This window comes from Aspergillus tanneri (assembly GCF_003426965.1).
Source record: "Aspergillus tanneri strain NIH1004 chromosome Unknown AapTan_5_pilon_pilon_pilon, whole genome shotgun sequence".
Lineage (NCBI taxonomy): Eukaryota > Fungi > Ascomycota > Eurotiomycetes > Eurotiales > Aspergillaceae > Aspergillus > Aspergillus tanneri.
The window spans coordinates 585,225-602,907 of NW_022984632.1; the positions used below are offsets into that span (position 1 = coordinate 585,225).

Genomic DNA, 17,683 nt, shown 5'->3' on the forward strand with positions numbered 1-17,683 from the left:
TATAGTTGTCCAGATATGGATCAATGCTATTATGATGTGTACGGTTTGTAAAGTGGTAACATATCGTTCTTCACAGGCTGCCAAATGTATGGTCGAAGGCAGAATAATACATTATGCAAATAAAGGAGCTGGAATGTATTTAAATATAACATAATACTAGGCATACTATGAAAGGAATGTAGATTTTACCGTATGATGGAGTTTGTTAAGGTAATGCAAATGGATATAACTACAGTAGGGCATGCGAACATGACGTGACCCCAGCAAAAAGTTTCCCCGAAAAGCTTCACTCCCGCTCAACTCACCTTCTTCCCATCCCCCTCTCCAGCCATTTCACCCTTACCAGCCCGTTATTGTAGCCATGAATGCTACCTAGGGACTTCAAATTTTTTGGAACCGATCTCAAATATCTTGCTCAACCCATCCACCTTAACGCAGAACTGCTAGGAATGAGAAACTTGACCCTTCCCTTCAGCTTCGTGAACCTCCCTCCTACAATTGACCGCGTCAAGCCTTAAACCAACCAACCTTATTCATATATTCACGCGACAATCTTCTGCAACGCATCCGAAATGTCGTCACATTATACCACCGAGCCAGCAGCCACCGCATCCGCGACTCTAAACACCACCTTTGGTCCTCTCCACATCGCTCTCTGGGCGAACCAGACCCCGCAAACTTGTAGAAACTTCCTCCAACATTGCAAGGATAACTACTACACTGGTACAATCTTTCATCGCATCGAGCCCGGCTTCCTTATCCAAGGCGGCGACCCAACAGGCACAGGGTCAGGTGGTACGTCAATCTACGAGGAGCCGGAATTCGAATATGACCCGGACGCACGCGATCCCAACGAGAAAGTGGTACTACGGGATGAGCTACACAGCCGGTTGCGATTCAATCGGCGCGGGCTGGTGGGGATGGCGAAGGGCGATGATGGGACATACGGGAGCCAGTTTTTCATCACGCTGGCCAATACTGAGCGCGAATTGAACGGACAGTGTACTTTGTTCGGCCGAATCGAAGGCGACAGTATATACAATGTAGTGAAAATTGCGGAGGCCGAGCGGATCGAAGGTACCGATCGGCCAGTGTACCCGGTGAAAGTGACATCTTGTGAAGTGGGTGAATTGGGGCCCCTGGAAGGCAAGATCAAGACACGACAGATCACGGCGACAGCACCGACAAAGACAGACGAGAAACCAGTGCCCAGAAAGAAAAAGAAGGCTGCCAAGGGAGGTAAAATGCTACTGAGTTTCGGAGACGACGAAGGCGACGTGGATATGCCCGTGCGGTCTGCAAAACCCAAATACAATTCTTCACTCGTCACGGACACAGGTCTCCCAGGACCCGATGAGCGCTCCAAACAAGCTCGGTCTACGAAACAGGAGCAGATGTCAGCGCAGGCTCGAAAACGACCCCGTTCCCCTTCCCTCGAACGAGTGCGTAAAGATCGCCCAAAGACACCAGACCGGGCATCTCAACTACCTCTACCAGACCCTGAATCTCCAGAACGTTCTCCATCCAGACCAAGATCCAAATCTCCCGCAGAAAGGCCATCAAACCTGTCCCGAACGAACGCCGAAATCGAGGATCTGAAGGCCTCCATGCGTCGCAACGTCCATGCCGGCCCAGCCGATACAGGACGGAAGAAATCTGCCTTGGAAGCTATGATCCCTGAGACAGCTATCCGAGGACGCAGAAGAGGCACAGCCAACGGCATGACAGCTTTCAGTGGCTCAGCAGAAACCGAAACACTAAAACTGTTCAATGCATTCAAAGCCAAGCTCGAAGGTGCCGACTCGCTGCCCTCCGCTCGAGAAGCCCCCACTACAGAAAGATCGGCCCACCAACCCGACAATACTGTCGATACGCAACAAGTTGAAGACGAAGAAGCCCAACTGTGCGACCTACACTTCATTGCCCACTGCCAGTCCTGCAAAACATGGGATACCAACGAGACCGAGGAAGCAGGACAGACAGATGATGACAAAGGATGGTTGACACACGAACTCCGTTTCGGCAAGGACATGCTCGGAAAAGACCTAAACTGGAAACGCGAACACCCGGATGATGCGGACTCTCTAATGGTGATTGATCCCCGGGAGCGCGAGAAGGAGTTTGTAGGTCGAAAGAAAGGACTTGAGAGGGATCGAGAGCGGGAACGCAAACGTGAGCGTGTGGGTGATTTGGAATGGGATCGAGGCCGTACAAAGAAATAATTAAATATATGGGATGAGAATACTACGATGGATGGTTTATATTGGCCTCAGACAGATCCATCATATAACGATGTAAATCTATTCACAAACTACAAATTTAACAGAGCAATACCCCATATACTAGACAGGCAACTAGTTAACTCCCAGGGTAAAATCCAAGAAATCGAGAAGAACATAGAACGAACGTGCCAAGGGAATTTTTTTATTTCCAGCAGTAAAGATGTACGTCAATAGACATGCAAAATTCGGTCGTAGCTATAAAGCTGAATCATAAATTTTGTCCACGGGGGATAAAAGATAGGAAGAGAAATCAAGGAGACTCCCTTGTACACATCCTTGGACTAGCCATTTGCTGTGATCAGTCAGGAAAGCCTCATGCTTTATCGTGTAGAGAATGACATGGGCCGGAACAGAGGAGATTTATAAATGGTATCAAAGTTTATTATTTTTGGCTCCAATAGCAGGTGTAAGTCGCTTCATCATACTTTTAAATGGCAATACGGTCTTGCCTCTGGTGATTCGCAGCTTCGTTAGTAATATGCTATGACGGAAGAATAATTCAAGCCTTCTTGCGCCGCTTTGCGTTAGCACCATTTCCCTTGCCTCCTTGTGAATCGCCGCTTCCGATGGGCCCTGGGTACGGGACCGGTTCGTCCACAGTATTAGCGGGACTGGTCGCCTCACTATCAGTGAATGTCTCAACGATCCTGCCGGAATCATCGTTAACTGGCAGCTGAGTATCTCCTCCGACACCCACATTGCTGTCGTAACCGCTGCAATCCAAGCCACTGAAAAAGCCGGCGTTCTGTTGGTGCTGGTTGCTTCCATCGAACAATTCGCCGTCACCGGGAATATGATCAAAGTCAAACAGGTCATTGGCATCTTCGATGGCACTATCATCAACAGCAGTTGTGGTGGCTGGCTCTGCCGGGGCGGGCATCGAGTAGTTGTGCTTGTTTTGCTCAAGGTCTGCAACATCGGTGAAGTAATCATTACTGAACATCTGATCAAGATCCAGTTGAGGTGGAGGGACACTTCCGTCAGCACCAATTCCAGGAATAGTTCCCGTGGGGCTGAGTGGCTGTAGCAGATTGGTTAAATTCTGGACTGATCGGTCTTGTTCCGCTTGCATCTTCACTAAGTTGTCAATCTCTGCACGGGTATTGGCAAGGCGATTCGAATAATTGTGCAGCATCGGAGGTGGCGTTGGTGTGATAAGAGCGTTGTTTGCTATAGGTATATTGTGAGAGTTGTCTGTGTTAGATTCGTTGGCCATAAGACGGAGCATATCTGCACGTTGATTCGGAGTAAGAGGGACATTGCCACCGGAAGTTTCAAGCGACGATAACACGTTGGGAAAATCGGAGAAACTCGTCGTCGGAACCCCGTTCTGCGCGTTCGAATTTTGGATAACAGACATGATATCTCGCTGGGGGTACTGCTGAGTCTGATGCGGTTGTGGCTCCTCCTGCCGAGGGCTGTTATCGAAGACTTCCTCGACATGGCCGTGTTGGGATGCACTTGACTGGCGAACATGACCTCGCGGTTGTGGGCGGTCATATGTACCAACGGAAGGTGAAAGGGTTGCTGCCCGACTCTGTGACCCTGTGGCTGTGGCTGGAGGTGCTTTCAAAAGCAATGGCTGTTTTTTCATGGACCGCTGCCCCCCAGGGCTTCCCACGTTAGGAGCACCTAGGGTGCTTAGCGAATAATTATCTGCCATATCGACCACATTGCCTTGGTCTTGGGAGATAGCCCCGGCAAATGTGTTGGCGATATTTTGCGGTCCTTCCTGTCCTTGGAGACTGCGATTGTAGACTGTTGCCAGGAAGGTTAGGATGGCATTGATGGAATTTTCATGCCGAGTGTGTTGTTCCTGAAAATTGGCTGCCTGCGCGTATAGTTGCTCGTGCTCTCTCCGTAGCTTACTGATTGTGTTGGAGATTACCTGCTGTTGTTGGCGAATGGTCTGAAGCTCTCGATAAACCCCGGCCAGCTGGTCTTTCGGCATTACACTACTTGTAACCAGGGACAGTTGACGATTGCGGGCGCGATCATCCCGTGATACCCCTGTGCTATCTTCATAGTCATCATTGTCATAATCATCGGGCTCCTCGGTCTTCACGCGTACATTGGTTTTTCCTGACTTGGGCCCCTGCCCTGTGGCGTTCTTGGGCTTCTGGATCAGCCACAAAAGATCAGGGTGCCCACGTTTGAAGTAAGGATTCGCGTATTCGCTAGGGCTCTTGTTTTTTCGCTCACTGGCGCGCATCGAGTTGTCCGAAAGTCCCACCTTCTTATGAAAACCGTACATGTTCAGCTGACGAACAAAGGAGGCATAGTTGTTATGTTTGAACAGCTCCGGAATCAATGTCTTCGCGAACTCATCTTCGTCAATTACAATAAAAGAATTCCCGTCGTCAGACCATCGAATCAAGTCCGTGTTCTTAGATTCGTCCAGAAAACTAATCGCTGTCAATTATCCGTTACATCCAGTGGCACAATTTGATCTTACCTGCTCAGTTTCTGCACAAATGGTGGAATTTGTTTCCTTTTAGCCTGCGCATCCTTTTTCGCCACCAGTGCCCGCTGGTAAAGCTCATCTAAGCTCTCCCCCCACCCCCCAGATTCTCCAGTATTGGCACCAGATTCTGGCAACGATGTCAGCGTCTGTTCATGTCCACGATTCCTGCTGACCAGCTGGTTTGGTGTTTGCCTTCGCGCAAGCTGGTTTGATGCAGTGACTGTGGAGGAGGGGGCATTTTGGCTTGAGTAGGTGGGATTGTAAGAATTCGCGTCGGTAAAAGAGGGGTTGGCGATGGTGGGGGAAGGGTTTTGACCCCATTGTAGAAATTGGTCGTTTGAGAGCTGGGAACCAGAGTTGGGAGGATAATTCACTGAGCCTAGTTGCGGCTGAACAACTGGAGAAGTGCCGGGAGCCGGTCTTTTGCGGTTCACGCCCTGAGGACTCATCGCCGAGGACGAGACAATCTTCGGTACTTCGAGAGCAGAATAGGTATATGTTTGACTGTGGATATTCCCTAATGTAACCGAAGAGAAGGTTTGATGTTGACCGCGGATCACAAACCCAGGCTAAAAGCGGGTGTATGGCGGGGAAGAGAAAGACGGAGGAGGAACAGGCTATCTGTATATCGGAACGAGAGGAAATCGTGGGGATTATTGCAATTTGTACTTCGACGGAAGGTCGCTCCGAGGGTTTCAAGGACTGCGGATCGGTGGAGGGAAGGATGCGCTGCTGATGTTGGTGGTGACCGAGACGCGACAAACGACGCTCAAGCACAGTCTGCAAAGTTTTTAAAAAAAAGAACGCGAAGAGAGAGGCCGGACAAGAAGCGCCTAAGATGAGTTTTGCAATTGAGATAGACGCCCGACCAGGTGAAACGAGCGGCGTCGACGCGATAGTCAATTACTCGTCGAGGCTCGTGAGATATGGATGCCAGCACTTTGCCAAAAACGGCCGCTAGTGGACGAAAAACAGATCCAGGAAAGTCAAAAGGGGCCGATAGTTTCGCTACAGGACAAGCGAAAAGAGAATAGCGGCGCAAGAAAGCGTGGCCGATAGGGATGGCCCAGAAAGACTGGCGGTCGATGGATGAAGATAAGACAGAAAAATGCCTGCAGGCTGGCAAATCTTGCTGGCCTTGTCGATGCTTGGCAGGCCGGGGATGAAGTCAAATGTTCTTCCTCGTCCGCTGATTGGCTGCAATGGAATGAGTCAGCACGAATATGAGGCACGTGCTCCATTCTTAAGCGATAAGTATCTCCAATATCCTCCGACCAGCTTAGCTGGTTTACGCACATTTGCATTGGTAGCAGGCCAATCTGCATGATTCATGAAATATGTACTATGGACGTTGGACTGGATACTTCTGTCATATGGATATTTCCTCTTGGCTTGATTTACCCGCCGACGACAATCGCCAATCGTTTCCCATCTCTACTGAAAGTTCATTCTTGCCTATCACAAAGGGACTGACTCCCTTGGAGTTCCTTCCGATATGCCCTTCGGTATCTCTGGACTTTTTGAATGTTTATACTATGCTCAGCGACTGTTCGGAAGGAGTAGGCCTGACACAACCCACGCGTGTACAGGCCAATACTCAGACCTCAACCTGGTCCCCAGTAAGTTCTTGGAAGTTCTCGAGTAGCCTCTGCCATGCATCTGGTTTTCCTTCGGCAAAATGCTGGGCTTTTTTCAGTGCCGCTAGATCTGCTTCCATATGAGCTCTGTTAGTAGTTCCGTTCAGCACTACGGTCTTTCCAAGGCCCAACACGAGACAATATAATGCTGCAGCTGGATTGATGCCCGTGCGCTCTGCTAGTAGCTGAACAATCTCAGACTGGACCAATTCTGGATTTGCTGACAGCGTCCAGAAGCTCTGATAGATGATCTGGTGAGTCCGGCAAAAGGAGCGCAGTGGCACATCAAATTGCGTGCCCACGTAGAAGCGGTTCTGGACAACGGCCGGCTTCACTGTGACCAGCGAAGACAGCTCACGGAGGACAGGCAAGGTGCAATTAGATATGCCTAAATTGCGGATGCGATGCGGCACATAGGTCTCGAACGCTGACCAAGCCTCTACGGTCTGCTCCATTGTGGGTAAAGGGGAATGGAGAATCAACATGTCGATATATGCATCATCGAAGCTGTCAGGTTCCTCAGACGGGCGAAGGTGTTGGAGAGAAGACCTGATAGAGGCATGGACTTGTTCCGTCACCGATGCATTTGCATCGTATGGCATATTGTTAGGACTTTGTCCCTGAACAGACGTATACTTGGTTTGGATCTGCGCGTGATTTGCTCAGCGGCCGAACATCGAAGTTGTACAAATTTGTTGTTCTAGATTTAGGTAACCACTTACATGGAGATCTTCTCGTCGAACTGTTCCATCGCGGATGGCCTTACGTATACCTTCTCCCACCAGGTCTTCACGATAGTGCTTTGGTTGGGCAGCGGTGTCCACCGCGCGGAACCCAGCCCTCAGAGCCTGGTGCACTAAATCGGCAGTTTGATCCTTCTTCCAGGCTGTTCCGTAAATCAATGTCGGGAGCACCACGGGAGGTGCACCTTGAACAGGCTGCAGGATATACTTCTCCCAAGACATCTTGGCCATGGCACCTCGCGCCATCAGGTACAATCTTTCTCGTAGTTCCCAGAAAGATGATGATAGGACTGAAATTTACATTGACAGTATATGCATGAAGTATTTTTAGATGTTCGCTGATTTGGAGGGGTTCTGCAGATGACCACCAGCCAATCAATATTCAGCAGTACCGCTGACCTCATGATGACCTAAGAGACACAATCCAGGGAACAGGTTAAGCATGACCCAATGACTAATATAAAGCCTGCTTTAGTTGAGGGGCTTTATCAGATCTCCGGCAAGGAATGCTTGATTAAGACATAGTCTGCCTGCTAGTCGCACCTCTTTGGGATGCATTCCTTACCCGTTTTGGCTGTTCTGAGCCTGAAGAAAGCTCAACCCTGCAATGGATCATCTAGGTCTACCATAAAACGTGCAGGCAGCATATTTCTTTTATATTTCACTGGTTGTTGCGATTTTCCTGTCCAAATAATCTGCCCTTTGTGATCCTATATATAGCGGGGAGGCTGTGCAAAGTCTCGGAACGTAGAAATTGACAAGCGGCCTAGTTGCATCGTGATGGAAGTGGATGATCTAGGATCAACGAAACTGACAGGGAAACCTCCATCAAATGCATGATTTCTTTTGCTCTGTATTTTACTTCTCCTTGTTCATGTAGCAGAATGATGGATTTAATTCCCTCTCTTTGTGGTCGATCAAGGCAAGGGATTCGACGCTTATTGAAAGAGTGACATCATCAACTGGAGAGTGAAGACATAGGCCATTTGAAGAACATATCACTACCAGATGTCTATGATAGTGAAACAGATCAATTCCCGGGCAAGTTGTCTGGATCCACCCTACAGACATGGAGCCATCACCAATCCGGTGTGCATTGTGGCGGTGAATCTAAAGGGGAACAAAAAGCATTCCCCGCATACAAACTTGGTAGCGATAAGCGTGGCTCGACAATCATTACGAAAATGTTTTCCTTTTGGCATACCTAGGCAACGTCGTTCCCTCCATTAGGATTGGTTTTGGCTCTATTCCGATCAAGGTTCAATAGGCTTCCCGTGCTTGGCGAAATGTCCTTGGGAGGCTTAGAGCTTCCTCGCAGCTACTAGCCGAAGCAGATCACTCTTGTCCTCGCTTGACACCGGATAGTGAACATGTTCTGACACATACGAGCGGAAATTGTGTTTCCCATTGGACAGGAGTACATCGGCACAAATATAGAATCACTCGGACACGACGGACTCTCAGAGGTATAAATCGATTAGAAATTTTCTCTGGATGCTTCTATCTTCATCATCAATTCAATCATATCGAAGCAAAGCAGAATCCTGTTCTCTCTTCTCTACCTCAACTCATTTGCTTATCTTACTGTTAACTCAACCTTATTACCTTTGACCCAAAATGCACTCGCAGCTATTGTTCGCTTTTTCGGGCCTCATGCTTGCAAGCAATGTCGCTTTCGCGGCTGAACTGGAACGTGACGATGTCCCCAATCGCTGCTGGGATGTGTGTGGTCCCGTGGTGGGCACTGCTTATAGATGCGATGCCATCAATCACGACGACCGCGCCGAAATGCAGTGCATCTGTGACTGGAAGCAGGCACCCACTCTGATCCCTATCTGCGAGGCTTGCATTGCGCAGTACCGTGGGGATAGAAACAACCAAAATGACCAAAACTATAACCGTGAGCATGATCTTTATGACGACGACGACGATGACGACGATGATGACCGTGACGACATCCATGACCGTGACCCCCATCACAATGGTAATCTCAAAAACTAAGACCTCAAACTATCTTTTCTGACTGACATTTCGGACAGACGCATATGATATTCTTCGATTCTGCTCTCTCTCCACCACGTCTTACAATACAGCTGCCGCTACTTCCGCCTTGAGCAGGGCCTCTGTCTCCGGCTCCGCCACCGGCACTGCTACCAGCACCAATGCGACGTCTACCGGTTCTTCTGGGCGTGGAGGTTCTGGAGGTTCTGGTTCCGGGGGCTCTGGCAGTTCTGGCGGCTCTGGCGCTTCCGGAGGTTCTTCCAACGGCGCCAACGGTACAGACGCGGCCAGCAGCACTAGCTCTTCCAGTAACGCGCAGGCATCTAACAATGTAGCCCCGGCTTCTTCGGCTCCTAAGGTGGTTTCCTTGGCTGCTATAGTGGGCTTGGGCTTCCTTGCTTGGCTGTGAGGATTCATAGCTTTGGAAGATTGCAAGCCTCATACAGAGGAACACAACTGTCCAGAATAGGGGGTGGGAGAATTCGTCCTGAAGGAAACCTGCATTGTTCATGAAAAGAAGAGGTGGTATTTGTATTTACGTTATGTCACTCGTTTATACCCATGCTCAGATAATGAGATTGTTTTATATTCTCTATTTAGGCGATGTAGAAGTGTTTAGGTACACCGGCTCGAATGTATTCGTATATGTATATGGGATTACCGAGTACGACAACTAAGTTGAAAGGCCATTCCTTCGCCACTCCTAAGAATGTTGCGATTTGGGATGCGATTGGAATGTTGGAGACATTCGAAGACATTATCGATAGGATACACGTCCTTGCGCAGCAATAGCATTAAATCCGTTCAGAAAATCAGTGATGATACTGCATTGTATGCTGCAGTAATGATCTCTGTTAATTAAACACCGACTGTAAGCAGATATTCCAATATAGCGTTTATCCGCTCCAGGGCTTGATGAATACTATTTGAATGATATATTTCTGGTTTCTTGCACCTAACTCAGGCGACACTGGTTGAAGTTTTCCAGGCTTCTCATAGCAGTGTGTCCCGGTTCAGCAAAAGGGTATATAGGCTCCCCATTTTTGGTCCTGAAAGATCGTGTGCCACTGAATATGCTGGAGTGTCAAGGACACAAATTATAGACAGCTATATAGAGTATAATTACGGAGTATGTCAGATCGGGACTGAGTTTTGGGTTTCCATGGATTGCAGTTGTCAGTTATTTACGTTAGATAATCATCAACCAAGCTATCCATCACCTAAGAGAAGGTAAAATTTAAACAAAACCTATGTTATGTTTCAGTCTATATTCAGAACATTTGACACTGCATAAAACCCCTACACGGGCTCGGATTCAAGCGGTTCAATTGCCAAGGGACAAATGACAGTTAAGTTACGTAGTAGAGACTCGACCTCAACCCAAACTCCCCTCCTTACATATGATCGGACGGAGCACAACAGCATCAACACAGTCAGCAGGTCTAGACGGATCGCACTGCAGTAGCGCGCAAAAAGGGAAGGGGTGGGGGAAGTCCCTAACCGGGGGAAATAATCTGATTTCAGGAGGTCCCTTGCGTATTCCAGGGTCAAGTCAATCAAACGGATTTCGTGTTCGCACAAATTGTTCACAGGTCTTTTACTACTTGGGTTAAAATACACTATATTAATTCGACATTATGGTGGCATTATCAGTAGGAGAGTATATTGGCCTGGAGACTGATACGTAGGTATCAGCAATAACTACCTACCTAGGTTAGCAGGTCTACTGAATTTATTTGTTTTGATTCTTGTGGCTTACGGACCTCGTCCCCGTAGCCAATAACACCATAAGTGCATGGGTACTTGTGCCCTTCCCTTGGTGGGTTCTGTGGCTTTGGCTGCATGCATACAATGCATGCTGCATATTACAGATACCAACAGCATCGAGCTGACCTCGAGCCGGGAAATTACCGCTCCGTTGAAGGTACCTATAATGCATTTTATATAATTATACAAAGAATTAAGAAGCAGATGAATGTCGTACTCCTTATATATTAACTTAGAACTCCGTAGGGAGTATAACAGTATGAGTAAATGCTTTTGTTGGTTGTCATTTCCCAACTACCGGTTGATGTCCATTTTGGTGTGAAATGCTTGTTGCTTTTTTTTTTTTTTAATTTTTATTTTTGGATACACGCGAACTATCAGACCGGTCTTTATCCCCTATTGAATCCCATTCTCGATCAGCAATCGTTGAATTCATAGTTGTATTTGAGCTTGCGAGGATCACTTAAATCGCTCTCCTTGTTGAGTATAGCGACTAACCAAGTAATAACTAATGACCTATAATTCTTTCTCAGATTTGTCATTTCGAATAAAGTGGGCTGCAGCATTCTGTAGGCAGATGAGACTACTCAGACTCGGCAAACCATGAAGGTCACTCCTGAAGCTCTCATTGGGCCACACTTCTTTCCTTCCCCCCTCCTTCACTTCCGATTTTTCGCCTCCTAGTAATTTATCGAGCGCTTCCAACTGAATGGCTATGTTCCATGGAGCAGACTTAGCTCGTGGCGTCTTTTCGGGTCTCATTCAATTTACTATCGAGACTGAATTAATAAAGCTAACTGTCGTGGGAATGGACTAAGAATGTTCTATAGAAACGCTTGGAAGATTAGTTCGTGCTGGGATCGCCCGAGTCCCCCCCGGCCACGCCACGGGAACAGCTGGGAGCAGCAGCGTGCGGGTTTACGCAGCAATGCGTGGAAGTGGATGCCTTGGGGATGGTCGAAGTACCGAAAATTAATTTTGTTGATAATGGATGTAAATATTACCCGACATGAATCCTGTCGTGTCGAGACGACTGACAGGTGACAGGTGCAGCTGATACACCTTTGATGCGAAAGGCCGGCATGAATAGATTGAATCGAGGAACCACCTTTTCTCAGGAGCGAAATATGACATCTCTATAATAGGTTCTGACGACTAGTGGGGTCTAGTTTGAGTGCGAATCCCAAACCGCTAATACTTGGCCGTCCCCATAGTGAGCTAGGAGTTGAAGATTTCTCGCGGATCTCAGGAGAGTTCACCCTTTGAGCAGTATAATTTCGGAAGGTAAATGAAGTGTGTACTGTCCATGATTTGTCGCAAGTGATGGATCACTCGTACTGTACAATTACACACTCTGTACAGTCGTTGGAAGGGGGGAAAGAAAAAATTAAAAAAAAAAAAGGGGGGTCTCCCAAGTCCGCTGTAGTACGGAGTACGATTGACTAGTCGACGGAGCAAAGGAACGGAGTTCTAGAAACTTGCGTGTCAAATAAATAGCATGATAAATACAATAAAAGTGATACTAAGAATAACGGACTATAATAATATTAGTTAACAAGCACCCTTATTGATGAAGTTTGTTGCTAATAATAATGTAGTAGGGTTGGGAACTGGTTGAGAAATGGGTTAAGGAATAATAATCGCAACGTCCATCAGGGGCCTCCCCTATTCATTCCCGAGGGATAGGTTCCGTGTCCTTCGGCCTGTCGCATTACACGAGCCACCGGGTGAACTGACTATAGGACTGACATCTTCGCCGTTGGCTGCCAAAGAATCGTTAGATGCCTCGTTCTCCTAGGTGACAAGGATAAAGACCAGAATATGACCGTGGCTCAAGGTAGTCAAGGAAAGTAGCAGGCTCGGAGCACTTAATATAGAAACCAGACACTAACACTGACTCGACCGTACCTTTCCAGTCGCTTAAAGTGCTGAATTTAATAGGATTCCTTACCCACCCGGGACGGATCCCAGTCCACATTCTAGGGACACGTTTGTGCTCTCCGGGATAGGAACCGTAAAGCAGAAGCCTCTCGGAATCTCCCAAGTAAGCCGTGAATACGACTAGTCCTGCGTTAGGGAGGAATCGAATGTGAAAAGTACATTCTGATGGCCCGGAAAAGCCCCGAAAAGAACAAGAAACGGATGAACATTCAAGCCCGGCCTGCCCTATAGGATCCAGCCCAATAAGACTACGGAATAAGAACATTTTAGGCAATGAAAAGGCAGGTTCCCTGTGTTGCGAAACGAGAAGAAGGGGGAAATAGTCCAGCCCAGGCGGGCCTTGTTGCTTTGTAAGGGACAGAGACATGTCCATGAGAGTTTGAAACACTGGACAATATGTGCTACAACAGGATAGTCGTATGTATAGTATAGTGATGTGGGAATCCTGCAGTACGGATAAACAACCTGGAACTACTCTGATGTACTAGAAACCTAGGTAAGAGAAGAAAGTATGGAGCTCCTGGTGGTATCTAATAACAATAGTTATTGCTATCAAAGGAACTTAATATCAATATCGGATGTATGCAACAGAAATTCCCATGCACGAAGTTGTTTGTAGAACGTGAATGGAGAGTACTGATTGTAATATTGTTGTTTCTTGGTACCTCGATATCCAGGGTAGCAAGGTGAGAATGGATATCCAGGGGAAGAGAGGAAGGGCGCCAAGGACTTACAGGAGTACCTCCACAGTAGGTATAGACAGAGTACTCTATACCTACTGTTCATGTATCATGGATAGGAGCAGTCTCTCCTGTTGAGGTTGAGATTGCTTTTGCTGTTGATACTGCTTTATTCTCCTTCCAGTCCTTTACCTTTAGTGTGTAGTTTTACATACAGAGACACAGATCCTACTACATGCTGCTTAGCTACGAGGTTTCTACCTGTCGGTACCTATAGCCTCAGTACGCTCAGTATCTATTAGTACTGAGAGATTACTACTACCAAGGTGCATCTGCCAATAAAAATCCAGCCCCCCTTTTGGCGTTGCATTACGACTGTTCCCACTTCGCAACCTTTCTAAGCTCTTTGACTCCGCCTTGACTGAAGAGGAAAGGGAAGGAAAATAAGATTGCAGAGGAACAAGAGGGGGGAAGGAGACTAGAAGGAAAAAGGAAGCAGGAGAAAGGAATCCACCGCATGGTGACTATATAATAGCTCTTTGGACGAAAGCTGTCTGCTCTAGCTACGACTCTATCAAATTTCCTGCAAACCAAAACCAAACCACAAAAGCAACCAGAGAGACAAGGGCAAGGTTTATTAAAAAAAAAAAAAAAAAAAAAAAGGCCTGAACGGCCAGTAACATTGCTTTTTTACACTGGGTACCTTTTTCGACCTTCCCCGTCCGTCGTCCCGTCCCCAAATTTGCACGGATTACGGAAATCCCTCCTGCTCTAGTGTCTGTCGTTGTCTCTCCCTTTTTCCCGTATCTACGGAGTACTATTATCTACTGCCCCCTCGAACTTTCTATTTCGATTTTTGAAATAACCAGCTCGCCTATTCAGTTGGACCGTTCGTATTCTCCTTGTTTATTTTTTTATTTGTTTATGTTTTTATTTCTTTTTTATCCTATTTTTCAGGAATATATCTCCAACTGCAACAGAAATCAATCCATCCAGCGATCTATCCAATTCGACCTCGGCGGATCCGCGGAAGGGCAGCAGAGCAGCAGCAACTAAGCGGTCGCGGTGGTCCGGCTTTTCTGCGTGCCGTTTGGCGTGCTTTTTTCCCTTTCCCCCAATCACTGCTGCCATTTCCACGACCGGCTTCTTCCTTGCCTTTTCCTTACTTTACTTTCTCTTCTCGTTCTGCCTGCTCACCTTCTCCGACTCCTCGTTCTCTTCCCCTTCCTTTCCCTTCTCCCCTCACCACCACAACCTGGTCATTCGACACGGCCCTATCAAGCCTTGTTGGTTCTTGATCCCGGGTAGTGGCCTTTCTCCTTTTCTTCTCTTCTTTTCATACCTTTTTCTTCTTTCTTTTTTTCCCGATTATCCTTCTCTCCCCCACCTCTCTTTCCGTCTATTTCTCTCGAATCCGTATTTGTGTTCCATCGGAAGGACGGAGATCAAGGGGGAAAAACGAGAAGAAAAAAAAAAAAAACCAAAAAGGCTCCTTAAATTTTAACACTGGAGAGGACATACGCTTGCCATTGATGACCCAACAATCACGAGACAATTGATTAGCAGTTCTGAGCGATTTGGTTTTGTTTTTCCTTCTGTCTCTAACTGCTACATATTGTCTTTTTTTTTTTTTTTTTTTTCTTCCCGCCCTTGTCCATCACCCCAAAAACTCATCGACCGCCTTCTCCGTCGGTGCTGAGAGACGATCTGATCTTATTTTTCCAAACTCCCCAGAGTCGGAATCCCGCACAAACTCGGTCCACCCTTTGACCTCGCGTCGTTCGCAGTTCTGCAGGTTACCTTGCACCGGTATCCACACCTGTCCGGTCGCTCCTATGTTTGAGTAGACTCGTGCAGGGTATCGGGATATTCAACGGGATTGTTGTGTGGAGTTCAGTGTCCACATTCTTCGGGTTGGTTGTCTGCACTTAGCCGCCATGAGTTATCAACAAGCACAGGATATGTATCACGATAATTCCTCTGCGCGCTCTCCTGGCTCCCAACGTCACCAGCAACCTCTACATCGCCAACCATCGCGACAGTTCGATGCGTATGGCCCAATGCCTGTCAACTTGTATGAGGATCCCATGGCTCGCTATGAGGCGGGCCGCCTGGATCGCTTGAATCCGTCCTTGCATAACAATTCTTATGCCTACGACTTGTCCGGATCGCAGACCTGGAATCCAAATGGCTTTGCCAACGCTCAGTCCCTCGGAGGAATCCGGTCAGCCTCTGCCAGCTTGAAGGCCACTTCCCGCACCGGGCGAGCGGGTATCCCAACGGTACGTATTGGGTCGTAGTGCTTGCTAGCATCTCTCCCTGCCTAAATGCTGATACTTAGAATAGACGTGGCTCGATCAACCGCCTGCGATGCCCAGCCCCTTTTCGAACCTCGGACCCGGTCCGCTTCAAGGCAATGCTATGCGCCCGGAAACCACAGGCCCTTCGGAGACAGACGATGAGTTGATTCCGACCGCGATCGTCATCAAAAATATCCCCTTTGCCGTGAAAAAGGAACAGCTGGTTCAGTTAATGACTGAGTTGAATCTGCCCTTGCCGTACGCGTTCAATTATCATTTTGACAATGGCGTATTTCGGGGGTTGGCATTCGCCAATTTTACTTCTGCGGAGGAAACCGCGACCGTAATCGAGGTTCTTAACCACTTTGAACTTCAGGGCCGGAAGTTGAGGGTTGAATACAAGAAAATGCTTCCGCTCCAAGAGCGCGAGCGTATTGAACGCGAAAAGCGCGAACGCCGGGGCCAGCTGGAGGAGCAACATCGACCTATAGCAGCAACCTCTCAGCTTCAGACTCAGAGCTCCATGTCTTCGCTCACCTCTCACCTGCCGGCAACATCTCCTTCGCCTGTTTCTCAGCGTGGCCAGAAGTTGGGTAAGTTGTGGTCGTCTTTGTGTCGCTACCCCTACAGGACTGACGATGGTGATTCAATTTAGACGTCGATTTGAATGATAGCACGACTCTCTCATACTACTCGCAGCTTCTGTTGTTCAAGGAAGATCCTAGCCGCGATTCGTTGGTCTTTGCTGCCAACCTTTCCCCAGTTCAACGGCGCACGGTTCACACCCTTGCTCACAACATGGGCTTGGGACATGCTTCACGTGGCTCTGGTGATCAGCGACAGGTGCAGGTGTTCAAGGTTGGTCCTGGCGCTAATGTGAGCCCTCCCCTGTCTTCCATCCCTGCCGCGGTGCAGCCTGCGGATTCGAGCCGTCGGGGACTTAACCGCGCCGCAACGATTGATTTCAGCGAGGCGCGCAACGAAGGCCCTGCCCCTTACAACACTCTTCGTGGCCAGGCGTCGGGGTTCCTCGGTGTTCTAGACTCCCCCGGGAACTTTGGAAACACGCAAAACTTACGGGCGGCCAAGTCGTTTGCGGATCTGCGCTCCTATACCCCATCGCCGGTCCCTTCCTCGGCCAGCTTCCCGGCCGCGCTGCAATCGAATGGTGCACGCCTACAGCATTACGATGGTGCGACTAGCGGCGCTTCCAATACTCCGACCCTTACGCCCGCTCCGTCAGGTTCCTCTCTGGGCCTGCAGCGGGATGACAATTTATTAGTGAACAGCCTTAGCAGCCTTTCTTTGGGGACCGGAATAGGTGGGCCTAACACGAGCCCGAGGAGATTGCGAAGTATGTTCTCCTGGGAACAGCCGGAAAGTCAACCTTCCAGTGCTGGGCCCATCAGTAGCAACCGATCCATCGGAGTTGGATTTGACGGTCAGTTACAGGAGCGCATGCCAATTAGACAGCCTAGAGGCCCCTTGCCCGAGAAAGGCTCGGGGTTTCGACGCCCGAACGGACACCAATCGCGTGGGAGTGATGAGTTGCGCACCAACTCCGGTGTAGAGATTATTGTGGAGTAAGACGAAAACATAAATCACCTTGATGGGAGACGAAGACGACGAAACTTGTTAGATTGCTTTGCCGCAAGACGCATACGACTCTTATATCACGAGGCCTGATCCTGTTCTGCGATTATTGGCTTACGATTCGATGAGGGATGACGAGATGACACTCAACCAAGAGAACCACAAAAGAAAATTTCTCTGATCTAGCCAAGTTTAGACGTTATTTTGGGGCAGCCCAACAGGCACGCTGTTTGAACGGACTATATGTTTCTCTTTGTTTCTCGGAAAATATGACA

The 17,683-nt window shown here is 48.3% G+C and overlaps 5 protein-coding genes across 5 annotated transcripts; 3 read left to right on the plus strand and 2 right to left on the minus strand.

Moving 5' to 3' along the window:
- Positions 1-572: 572 nt before the first annotated feature.
- cwc27 (putative peptidyl-prolyl cis-trans isomerase) lies at positions 573-2,222 on the plus strand (the record flags this gene model as incomplete). Its single annotated transcript, XM_033574203.1, has 1 exon — positions 573-2,222. One exon carries the CDS (start codon positions 573-575, stop codon positions 2,220-2,222), a length of 1,650 nt encoding a protein of 549 aa, XP_033422221.1.
- A 559-nt stretch (positions 2,223-2,781) lies between these two features.
- On the minus strand, positions 2,782-5,195 carry HSF1 (stress-responsive transcription factor hsf1; the record flags this gene model as incomplete). The annotated part of the gene is made up of 2 exons (XM_033574204.1): positions 2,782-4,687; positions 4,738-5,195. The coding sequence occupies 2 exons, from the start codon at positions 5,193-5,195 to the stop codon at positions 2,782-2,784; spliced, it is 2,364 nt and encodes a 787-aa protein (XP_033422222.1).
- A 1,148-nt stretch (positions 5,196-6,343) lies between these two features.
- On the minus strand, positions 6,344-7,372 carry ATNIH1004_009616 (putative aldo-keto reductase (AKR); the record flags this gene model as incomplete). The annotated part of the gene is made up of 2 exons (XM_033574205.1): positions 6,344-7,030; positions 7,106-7,372. 2 exons carry the CDS (start codon positions 7,370-7,372, stop codon positions 6,344-6,346), a joined length of 954 nt encoding a protein of 317 aa, XP_033422223.1.
- A 1,371-nt stretch (positions 7,373-8,743) lies between these two features.
- Positions 8,744-9,536, plus strand: ATNIH1004_009617 (putative GPI anchored protein; the record flags this gene model as incomplete). The annotated part of the gene is made up of 2 exons (XM_033574206.1): positions 8,744-9,110; positions 9,166-9,536. The coding sequence occupies 2 exons, from the start codon at positions 8,744-8,746 to the stop codon at positions 9,534-9,536; spliced, it is 738 nt and encodes a 245-aa protein (XP_033422224.1).
- A 5,916-nt stretch (positions 9,537-15,452) lies between these two features.
- On the plus strand, positions 15,453-17,402 carry ATNIH1004_009618 (putative R3H domain protein; the record flags this gene model as incomplete). The annotated part of the gene is made up of 3 exons (XM_033574207.1): positions 15,453-15,797; positions 15,862-16,408; positions 16,471-17,402. The coding sequence occupies 3 exons, from the start codon at positions 15,453-15,455 to the stop codon at positions 17,400-17,402; spliced, it is 1,824 nt and encodes a 607-aa protein (XP_033422225.1).
- Positions 17,403-17,683: the final 281 nt, after the last annotated feature.